An 11,917-nucleotide genomic window follows, 5' to 3' on the forward strand; every position below is an offset into this window, starting at 1 on the left:
CAGCAGGAAGCAGAGTGGTGTCCAGCGTAGCTCGGGTACTGAGCAGCCAGTGGTCAAGCTCATCAGCTTCACACCTGTACCTTTGAAGAGCCTGCTCTTGCCGCTGTTCTTCGAGCTGCTCATTCAGTTTTTCCTAGATGTAAAAATTGCATTTTACTTTTTAGAAGAAATAAACTGTTACTTCTAAAAAGTTTTTCCTCTCTATTTTGCACAAACCATATGCAGTATTTCTAAGCCATAGTAAGACCTATCTTTTACAAAATATTATTTCTTTCAATTGATGAGTGTGTTTTTCTGATGACTGAAATTCTGTTTCAGTTCAGTCACTGTATTTCTGGTAGAACTCTGCTATTATGTCTTTCTAAAGGTGAAGTCTTTTTCTGCCTCTTCTTGCTGCTCCCCTGTGGGTTTCCCCCCTCATTGATTCAGTTTGCTCAATTCGTACAGCACTGTTTGCTTAGGGAGAAAGATGCACGTGAAGAAAAGGAATGCACAGAGCTGGGAATGGGCTGCAGGGAAAGGAGAGCAGCTTTGCCTTTTTTGGCAGCAGGCTGTTAGACTTACTGCCTTACTGCTGCTCAAGAGAGGCACAAGATGGGTACTTCAAGGACCAAACAAAGCACGGGTGGGCCCTTGGTACAGTCACATGGGTAAAGGGAAGCCTGAAGAGCTGTCTACCTTCTCTGGCCTCTCAGAGGATCCCTGAGCCATGCGGTATGGAAGGACATTAAGCTTCAATAGCTGCTGCAGCATCAGCACCGAACCAACAGAGATGCCCCCCACCCATCCATCAGCTAGTCCATCCATTGGGAAGACAGGGAGTGATCACCAAGTCTTGCTCACCCTTTAATTGCCCCATATGAATTTGAAAACTGGCTGAACAGCTGCAGCCAGGGGGTGGTGATCAGTGCACAAAGTCTAGTGAGTGGCCAGTAATGAGCCTCAACAAGCTTGCTGGTGACACAAAATGGATTGAGTGGCTGATAAGGTAAGAGGGTTATTCTGCCATCTAGATGGACCCTGAAAGGCTATAAAAATGAGCTGACAGGAAGAAGGGAAAGTGTGAAGCTCTGTACCTGCACGGGAGCGACCCCATGCATCAGTACAGGCTGGAGGTTAAGCGGATGGGAAGCAGTTTGGCAGAAAAGAACCTGGGAGTCCTTTTGAACATGACCCAACAATGTGGAAGAAAAGGCCAGTGGCGTCTGAGGCTGCTTTAGGACTGTTCCCACCAGGATGAGGGAGGTGATCCTGCCCCTTTAGTTAACACTGGTGAGTCCACACCTGGAGTACTATGTCTAGTTCTGGGCTCCCCAGTACAAGAGAGATACTGAATTCTGGAGAGAGTAGAGGGGATTTTTGGAATAAGAAAATGAATGGGATGGTCAGAGGATACTTAGTTGCATCAGATAATGTGAAACCTAAGCATGGTGCAAATATTAAGGAACAAAGGGAGAAGATTGTATTGGATCTGGCTGCGATGGAGTTAACTTCGTTGCAGTCTGTACAGTGCTTTGCTGCTGTGGTTAAATCTGTGCTGATAACACAGCAATGTTATGGCTACTGCTGAACACAGCATAAAGGCTTTCTTTCTGTCTGCCCCTCACAATGGCCAGTAGGCTGTGAGTGGGCAAAAGGCTGGGAGATGAAATAGCCAGGACAGCGAATCCGAACTGACCAAAGGGATATTCCATACCAGATGAGATCATGCCCAGCAATAAAAGCCCAGGGAAAGGGAGGGAGGGAGGGAGGGGCATTCGTGGTTATGGTGTTTGTCTTCCCAAGAAACACATGCTGAACTTTCCAGGAAAGTAGCTAAACATCTGCCTGCTGATTGGGTAGTAGTGAATGAGTTCCTCATTCCTTGCTTGCATGCACAGCTTTTCCTTACCCTGTTTAAGCTGTCATTATCTTGATCCATGAGTCTTTTTGTCTGCCTTCTATTTTCAACCCATTGCACAGGAGAGAGTAGTGAGGGTGGGTGTTTGGCAGGTCAACCTACAACACTTTGTAAGGGAATTCAGACTCAAATGAGCAGGGCAACTTCCTCACACAGGAAGTGTTTGCACAGCTTTCTGAATGCTCAGTTTCAGCAGAAAAATTAAAAATTGCTGTTAGAATAATTTAAAGAGTAGTTTTTAGATGTCTCAAATAACCCAGACCTGAACAGTTCTCAAATGCTAGTTACTTCAATTAGGTCTCCAGAAAGAACAATACTAGCAGTTCACACCTTCAACAGCAGAATATTTTCATTACCTGTTCTATCTTTATTTCTACATTTACTTCCCTGGGATGTTCTAGAAGATTTTATCTGTGAAATCAGAGCTATGAAGTACACAGGTTAAATGACTGAATATTGTGTACATATCATATAGATTTCCCAGCCAGGATTCTTAGGGAATACTTGTGGTATTGTATTGAAGTAACTGTCAGAATCCTAATCACAGTTACGAGTAATACATTTGACTCATTATTATCTTGAAATTATTAGTTATCATCTCCTAAGTACTACCAAGATGTTTGTTAGATCCTGTATGGGATAACTATAAACAGCTAGATCCCCTATTCTACTTCCAACTCCTCATTATTAATTAAAGCTATTTTTCTTCTGAGAAGGAAAAACTTAGTGCAATTTTGTTATTTTAAGACTTAACAAAGATATTTTCTAATGACCTGTTCACTATCCCAGGTAACTGGACAGAACTAAAGCAGCTGAAGCACCCTGAGACTCTGCTGTAATCCAGTGTCTTGGTTTAACCCCAGCTGGCAACTAAGCACCACACCTTAGGTCCACACAGCCAATTCTCACTCTGCTTCTCTGAATCAATTGTTGCTGGAACATATGAAGGCAGGAGTTGCTGTGTTTGTGAATTCACTACTGCAGTTCTTAGCAGTACAGCAATAAGCTGTCCTGAAGTGTTCAAAGCAGTCAAACTGTAACCAGCTTTAGCATGACTGCACATTCTCACCTGTACAATATACACAGCAACATTCCTATTTGAAAAGGGCTTTAAAAAATCCCCTTAGCATTAAAAGATTCTTGGTAAAGTTGGTAGGCAAAGAAATAAAGGGGTGCATCTTCCATGAAAAAAAGTTTGCATGCAAATCACTGGGAAGATGAGTGTAGACAGCAATGCAAAGATTTGGAAGAGGAGTTATTTCTTGTTTTAAGCTTTCTCTCTTCTCTTGTCTCCCAGCCTAGAGGTGACTCCTCAAAAGTTTACTGTAGGCAATATGACTTCTAACATCTGCACTTCATTACTTCATTTATATATACATACACACACACGCATATATATATACACAGCACATATATATATATATATACATATATATATAGCACTTATGGAGATAGATATATCCATACAGCTAAATATCGCCAAAAGGAACTTGGAAGATATATGTGTGCTCCAAGTTCTTTCTGGCTACTTAGCATTAAGATGAGGAGCTCACTAAAAAAAGATTGGTAATTTATTACTGAAAGGAATTGTGAGACATAAGCAGAACTGAAAAATACTTTTTTTTTATGGCGACTAAGAATATTGGTGGTATTTTTTCTTGTACCTCTAATAGCTGTCGTTTTCCTGATGCCTTCATTCGAATTGTGGCCATTCGTTCTGCCAAGACTGTGAGGGTGGACTGCAATGCCATCTGATCAGCACCTTCTGCATCCAGTGGTTCTGAAATAAGCTCCTGGCCTAATGATGTCTGAAGCTCACTGATTTCTTCTTGCAACATTAAAATCTCATCCATCAAAGCCTATTTAGAAATGAGAGCAGAGAATGCATTTGCTTCGTTTACCAGTGAGAAGAAAGTATTTCAGGAGGCACTGACTAAATATAAAATTCAAGGCAACTATCCTGGGGGAGGCACGAGGAACACAGAGTAGTGCAGAGTATCACTGCTGGTATGGTAGAGACAGTATTCCAAAGGACTGAGTCCTGCTTTTAGAGGATTAAGACAGGATCATGTATCTGGTTACTTAAATATGGATTTAATTACATATCTTGAATTTCCAACATACCACAAGGAATTATTTTGGAAATTGGAAATTTATTCTTCCAATAAATTATCTGCAGGGCATTCTAGTACTCATGGTAAAGATAATGAACAAGTAAGTGTGTGTTTGTGAGAGAAAAATAGGTGCATGTGTTAGCTTCCAGCCTAAAATTTTCTAACTGGACAAAGAACATCCAGCTACAGACGTAAATAATCAGAGATTTACTCCATGGTGGAAAGTAAGTTCCTACTTTCGTACACCATTAATCAGTTTTCAAGATACCTACAAAAGGATGGCACGCTACCAATACCTTTGAGGCGATACTTTACTTCCATATCTGACAGAATATATGCACTGGATGCATAAGACATCACACAATGCTACAAAAGCCAAATTTCATTCTTTTCAAGTCATGGAGTTTCTGCTGAAATGAGAACTGGCCCTGTCAGATAGATTAAAGCTATCACATAGAAGGCTTAGGTGATTAAAACTTAGACAGATGTCAGATGGGTTATATAATAAAGAATACTCTTATTATTCAGAGCACTATTCCTTGAGACTTCCCTTGTGAGGGAATTTTTGTGTGCTTTTGGTTTGTTTTGTTTAACAAGGTGAAAAATTCATTTTGATTAATATACAATGCATCAGTATTGGTTACAATCTTAGTATCTGGCAACATTATAAATACTCTTCAGCAATGATGCTGAAGAATAGTGTGTATAGCTGTCACTGGAAACAATCTTGGACAAAAGCTTTTGCTGAAAATTTCAATTAGACAAACTCTTACTATCTATACTACTTCTTTCAAAAAGGCTCCTTATTAAAAGAATCCCCAACACACCACCTTTAGAACAGCAGGAAGCCCAGAAAGGCAAGACATACAGTTAACAGAGAAGGTTCATGCAACAAATGTGTATTTTTGAGGTATCCAGCCATGAAGAACGTTACCGTCTAAAAAACAGAACAGAAGATATGCAGGCAATGTGTACTCTCCCCCTACTCTTCACATGGAAGATTTTACCTGATGCTCAGCCATCTGGCTCTCTGGGCTTTTGGCTGGTTCCAAGCTCTCATTTAGTTTGATTTCAGTGGTCTCCATCTTTGTGGATATAGACTGGAGTGTGTCCTGATACTTCTGTTGACGCTCAAGAGCTTCATAGAGTGTGCGCTGCTTTTCACTGATCTGAAGAAGAATGGAAAGTGTAAATTCTGACCTCTCACACAGGATTTGCTATTTAGTCGGCTTCTTATATCCCAAAGCTTAAGAGACTAAAGCAAAAAAACTTGCAACAATTTTTCAAGAGTATAAATTATAAAGAAAAACATCCCTATTAAAAGTATTTATTTACTTAAATTCCACCAAATTCTAGGCTCTGTTGCTGGAAAAAATGGAAATAAAGCAGGGAAAACCTATGCACATTCCCATGCATTCTTTTAGATTTCATGCACTCAAACATGGATGTACACTATTTGCTAGACACATAGTTCTGAATAGCCCATAACAGCTACTGTGCCTCTGAAAGGAATTAAAATTTATAGCATCTGATCAAATCCCTGACCATTTTCATACATCACTGAATGATTATGCTGCAAAACTATACAGAAATGTGTTAATTCATTATTTCGAGAAACTGGATTCTTGGGCCTTTTTTACCAACTCATCCAGCATGATTTGGTATCCTTATTAGATTAAGGAATATAGTCTGTCAATAGCCAGTATTTCTGAAGACAACTATCAGCTTTAATGACTCTTGTTTTTCTTAATGGAAGTCCATCTTGCACAGGCTTTCACACAACGAACAAAAATAATATATCACAACTAACAATTCAAGTAACCATCTGAAAACCAAAAACTGCAGAGACTATTAGCTGAAAACAGTTATTTGAATTTTATTCCTTACAAGCTAGCCAATAATTTTGAATCCTCCAGATGAAAACTTACCACATTTTTCAGTGTTTCCCAAGAACGCTGCAAATCATCCAATTTGGCACTAGCAGATGATTCTAAGCCTGGTTCGTAAAACTCTTGGGTGGCTGAGGTGCTGGGTTGAATTTTAGCAGCTTCTGTCTGCAACTGTTCAGCAGATAAGGCTTGGTAATAAGCAATGTCCTACAAGCACGAAGTACATTATTGCACTTTCAACTGCACATTATTGCATATTATCCTCCCCATACTGTCCCACTGCATACGTCCATTAAAATAAAGCCCACAAAGCCAAAACCACCAGGAAACCTCTGAATGACACAGTAAATCAATATTTAATAGTAGCAGACTGAACATGTTTTGGACCTTCACTATGATGAGTATTTTGGACACTTTTTTTTCATGTTCATATTAGCTAGGAGGTGCAGAAGGCAACTGTGGACATTCATGGAAAGGCTGGGAGGGGAAGTGCTACAAATGGGAGTGTTGTTCCAGCATCATCAGAACTACCCATGGGGGAAAACCCATCACAAAAGATAGTGGGTTATGGCACCGTAGGTGGCAAATACCACCCTAATGAACACTATCACAGAAAGAGCAGCAGAAGAACCTGAAAGGAATATGCTGGAGGACTGGTAAATGAGGCAAGAAAGAGTATGAAGCATCAGCTTATTGTAAGCTTTCAAAAAAACAAGGAGCCTCAACTAACTTATTAAAGATATTGAGAAAAGGGACCAAAAGTGCTAAGGAAATGGGCAAACATTCAAACCACCAATGAAAATTCAGAGTGGAATTATTTCTCACCAGAACTTCTATACTTAGTGTATGGAGATTTCTTCAACTGTTGCAGATGACAACTGAAAACATCTACAGAAAATGTAGAATTAAGGAAACAAGTACAGTATCTATACTTAGGTCAGAAAAGCAGACTTGATGACAAGGATTATTTAAAACTGAAACCATGTATGACAGTTAGCAACACATTATTTGGGAGGTGAAAAATGCTGCCTTCAAGGGAGGGTGCACAGCAGACAGAAAAAGGCTCTTTTCAGGGGTGCCCAGTGACAGGAACAGAGGCAATGGGCACAAAATGAAGCACAGGAGATTCTCTCTGAATATCAGGGAACACTTTTTTACTGTTAGGGTGACTGAGCACTGGGACAGGTTGCCCGGGGAAGTTGCAGGATCTCCATCCTTGCAGACACCCAAAATCAACCTGAACATAGTCCTGGACAACCTGCTGTACATGGTCCAGCCTGAGGAAGGGTGTTGGGTCAGATGACCTCTGGAGGTCCCTTCAACTTCAGCCATTTAGTGATTCTGTACAGATGTATAAAAGTTAGGTACTAAACAAGACTAATTCTGAGGTACTGGATCTCAGAGTACAATAAGGATCCTAATCTGGAGCAGAATGCAAATATGTTATCTAATACCATGTGTGAACAAAACGAGACAGGCTCTGGAAGAGCACAGAAACCAGATCACTCCCATCAAACAGTCCAAAAGTGTCAGATGAGGTACTTCTTCAAAGACAATAATTGGGAAACTTGAAAAATTTAATGATGAAAGTGTTACGATGTCCAGGAGCCCGCATAGAATGGGTAACAGCTTAGCACAGCATTCAGTACTGCAATTTCAGAATTTTTCACTCTGACCACAAGTGATCTTTCCAAGTAATGGTGAGAAGTTGCACCAGTGGGAGCAACTTCTCATTTTGCCTTGCCTGAAGCTACTCTCCACCCTTTGCTAGTCCTCTCTCAAGGTCAATGCTTCTGTGACCTCTTAACGTGGTTTTCAGAATAAAGGGTTTGCTTTCACAGAGAAGGAAAAGCAGTCCCTTTCCCCTCTTTTCAACTGCTTTCGCGAGTATACAACATGACAGCTTCTCTTTGGCAGAACTTTCACCTGATGATAGCAGGAATCCAGATGTTCATGCAAGTAAAAGATTTTGTTGCCCCTATAAAGGCCCTACTATCTCATGGCTGTTTTCATGAAAAGTAGCAAATGAACAGTAGTCAAGTTTTGTTGTTAAATGTAGGGGCAAAAGAATGTGTTTAGATAAGAGAAACAATCCTTAAGTAAGCTGTGTACAAGGAGATAGAAAAGCATTTAACAGTGACCCAGTGCATAAGACTTGGATCACAGGATCAGCTGTGGCCTACAGGGCATTGTGCCAACACTTCAGCTTTTCCAGTTCAACTGCTCTGCATTGTATATCAGGAAGACACTTTTAAAAAGTGTGTCAAATTTTAATCAAGTACATCTTTGGGTAAGTGCAAGAAGATATAGCCCCAAAGGATTCTCATTCAGTATTGTGGTACAGATGAAGTGTCTAATTTGGCTAAACATCAAAATGAACTGCATTTCAGTACTGTTAACTACCGCCAATATTTTATATACTATGAAATTTCTCAGTGTTTCCAATGTTAACACCTTTATAGTTTCCCCCTCCACTGTTTTTAGAGGAGGTTCTGAAAAAGAACAGGCATTTTTTAAACTTACAGTAGTGCTAGAATTGTCACTTCCTTTTATTTCTGCTCTTGTTTTTATCTATTTCAATACATAACCCCATTACTTCACTAACAAGCAGCTGGCACTTATTTTGTATTTTCATTACTTTTTAGAAATATAAAAACAGTATGTAGACACCTGAATTCAGACTACCTATGTTTCACCATTAAGAGATGATCATAAACTGACAAAAGACTACAGATAGTTATTCGGAACTCAGGACTCAGGAATTAAAAAGCAGTCTGAACACCCTCCCCAGCTGCCTCTTCAGAAGAGTTTTATATCTTTTTCCAAAGACTAAGTTCATGTTATTCTTCACTTTCTAGAGTTCCTGTTCACATTTTCTTCTGGTAGTTTGCAGGTGGTCTTCCTGTGAGAAATTAGTTCTTAACTCTGGCTACTTTTAAAAACAAAGTATTTACAAATGATTTTGCTGATTTGTTGTAAAAATACAAAATGTTTATAACTTACATTTGAGCTCCTAGTTCACTAATGTCTAGGATATTTTTTTTAACCGTCTTTCCTGAAGTCTCCCTGGGCATTCATCATGACCAGCACTGGCAGTTTCATAGCTTCTTTAATCTCATGTGAATGTGAACCTAAGAATTTTGTAAGTAAACCACTGCATTTTGGAATGTTCTTCCGCTTGTTGTTTAATACATGCAGTTCATTTCAACATTAACCACACTGAAGAAAACTTCTGCTCTAAGTTTTTAAGATTACTGTAACAGCATCAACTTTATGTCTCCCAAAAATCTTCCGCTAAATGAAAGACATGATCTTTTTGTTCAATTTTGCACTAGTAAACCACTTATTCTAAAACTCGTATTTTGGTGTCAGTTCATGGTGCAACAGCATCTTCACTGTGCTTTCCTTATTGTCTGAGTGACTGGAGCTGTTTGACTTGTTTTACATTTTCAGAGAAAGTAATGACCTGACATTGGCTTTGTTGATTAGGAAGCAAGCTGCTTTTGGTCCTTTAATTCCTTCACTAATTAATGGTGTCATAGGACACCATACTTTTTTTGTACACCACTGATGATTTTGTCACCACTCTTACTATCTTACATTAGTATTCTTTCTTAGATCTTATATTTAGCAACTTCTATAGCACCATATGCACTTCTGAAATTAGCAGAAGAAATCAATGAGCATCTTGCTCAAACTTGTCTAATTCTACTCAGCAATGCAACACAACACATTCTAACCTTCAAGTCTGCAGGGGTCAACTTTGGAAGCAGTCACAAATGCAAAACCAACCAATCAGCTACAAAGTCCAGAACATGGTGAATTCAGTAAAGTGATGACAGCTTCTAAGGCTCATTTCTAAGTTTCTAAAGCATAACATTTTATGTGTGACTTTATGGGCATGATACTCAATGCGCTGGCTCAATGTTTACATTTTAATCAATACTGATACACACTTGCTCCTATTAGAAGTGCAAGAGCCCTCAGTTTTGATTTAAAATCTAATGTTGGTTATTTCACTGATCTACCTCATTGGCACTTAAAACAGACTGCCATGAAAATGAACAATGTTGGAATGAAGAGTACATGAAAAAAACCCACATGAAAGTTAATAACTGAAATGGTATTAAGTGGAAGATATCAGGCTGTGACTTCAGTGCCACAATGGCAATGGTACAGTAAGATAGATGGATATGGGCATAATGCAATGTTTCATTGTGGGGAGTACAAAAAGACTTTTTTTCTCAGGATGCAAGATTCCATTGAGTACTACTGAGAAAATAAAAATTAGGTTATAAGTAGAAAACACTGGTGACATTGCAATTGTCACTTAAAATTTATTCTTAAAAATCATGAATAGCTTAACACCAGTTTTATACAATTTCAACTCAGAAGTCAGTATCTGTATCCATTTTGAACCAGAACCTGAAGGTTCTGTTTGGTAAGAGGTGAAGCCTCAGTTCCTTGGAGCTATAGCTAAATATTATCTCAGAGGATTAAATAAACCACCTGTGGAATGGAACCATGTACATCTGAGATAAAAGCTGAATGAATGCCAAGAGAGAGGTACCTGGTTAACAGAAGCATCTGTATTAGCCACAGGTGAGGGAGAGCGACAGGCAGGTGGAGAAGAAATCTCACTGTTGGTTCCCTCCTCCCCAGACTCCTCAGTGACAGGGGAGAGCAGCGTGTGACAGCGACCAGCAGTCATCTGCCACAGGAAAAGCAACCCCAGAGCACAGGAAGAACATCAGTTACCTCAGCTGAGGCTTGACTTAGACTGAGATCAAAACAACACATGGCCAGAATTACCATGATATTAATTAGTCATGCTTCATGCTCCTACATTTACCAGTTTAGAAATCTGTTGAATAAATACTCTCATTTACTTGTCATACTTCAGTATAAAAACGCTCTCCTGTACCCTAACGGATTTTAAAAGACAATGTAGAGCAAGCAACTCAGTAATAACAAATTCAGGTTTGCCTAAATGTCTTCTAATACAATCACTGCTGCATACAGATATACTGTGGAGAGCTACAAAATACTGCACCATTTGTCTCAGTATCCAGGTCTGGTTAGAACAACAAGGAACAGACTTGAAATATACAATATACACAACCCACTATTCAAACATAACCTTCTTCCTTCCCCAGTGTTGTTATAGAGGGATAAATCCTGAAGTCTGACACTCAGACAAAAATCCCAGTAGCATCAGCAGAATGTTTGTAATGAAACAAACAAAAGCGAAGTAAGTCAAACATTAGGCCTGTGGCAGTAATTAGCTTTCATTTCCAACACACTCATCTGAGAATACAGCAGCATACTGTCAATTATCACACCAACATTTTAATGTGTGAAAAGTCTACACACTGCAACATCTAATGAAATAATATTTATTCTGGTTTTATTCCTGCAACTCATCAATTTCTTAGCATTTGTTCTTGAATGCTGATAGCTACAAAAAAAAAAAAAAAGCACAGTATTTGCATATTACTGAACACAACTTTCACGTATTTGTCTATTAAAGAACTTCATCCTTTATCAACAAGTCTTCAAAATGCATATAAAGCAAAATACAGTAAAGGGAAACTACAACTTGTTTGGTTTGCTACACTACAGCCATTTCAAAAGCTAAAGTAGATGTGAGCTGTCGCAATTTGTTACACAGAGGTGCTGTCATGATGCAAGAGGAAGCAGCTCAGATAATGAGTACAGTGACCAATGGATTGCTTACCATCACCACCGAGGGATGAGTGGGGTGTGCTGGGAGGAGGTCGGAATCCAGTTCGTCCATTCCCTCGGACAGCCCCTCCACTTCTGTCACTGTCAGCAGCATGGTGGCATGTTTTGCTTTCATTGTCAGCATCTTGCACTTGGAATTCAAAGAAGCAATTTGCTCCTGGTATCCTTTGATCTTCTGAGCCAGCTCCTGAGGAAACATTTTTTTTCCCCTAATGCTGATGCAGCCGGGAAAGGCCACAGGACCGGCGGCAGTTTATCGCGCGCGCGGG

The 11,917-nt window shown here is 39.5% G+C and overlaps 1 protein-coding gene across 1 annotated transcript in view; it reads right to left on the minus strand.

The window, feature by feature from the left end:
• Window positions 1-11,917, minus strand: part of SYNE1 (spectrin repeat containing nuclear envelope protein 1) — a 246,498-nt gene that overhangs the window by 85,295 nt on the left and 149,286 nt on the right. Inside the window, exons 91-96 of the mRNA XM_017739429.1 lie at window positions 11,641-11,835; window positions 10,474-10,614; window positions 5,943-6,110; window positions 5,022-5,183; window positions 3,565-3,759; window positions 7-133 (exon numbers count right to left, since the gene is read on the minus strand). Of these exons, the coding sequence (XP_017594918.1) occupies window positions 7-133; window positions 3,565-3,759; window positions 5,022-5,183; window positions 5,943-6,110; window positions 10,474-10,614; window positions 11,641-11,835 (988 nt within the window). The remainder of the gene's footprint in view (window positions 1-6; window positions 134-3,564; window positions 3,760-5,021; window positions 5,184-5,942; window positions 6,111-10,473; window positions 10,615-11,640; window positions 11,836-11,917) is intronic.

This window comes from Corvus brachyrhynchos, unplaced genomic scaffold (genome assembly GCF_000691975.1).
Source record: "Corvus brachyrhynchos isolate BGI_N302 unplaced genomic scaffold, ASM69197v1 scaffold14, whole genome shotgun sequence".
In the NCBI taxonomy this organism is placed as follows: Eukaryota; Metazoa; Chordata; class Aves; order Passeriformes; family Corvidae; genus Corvus; species Corvus brachyrhynchos.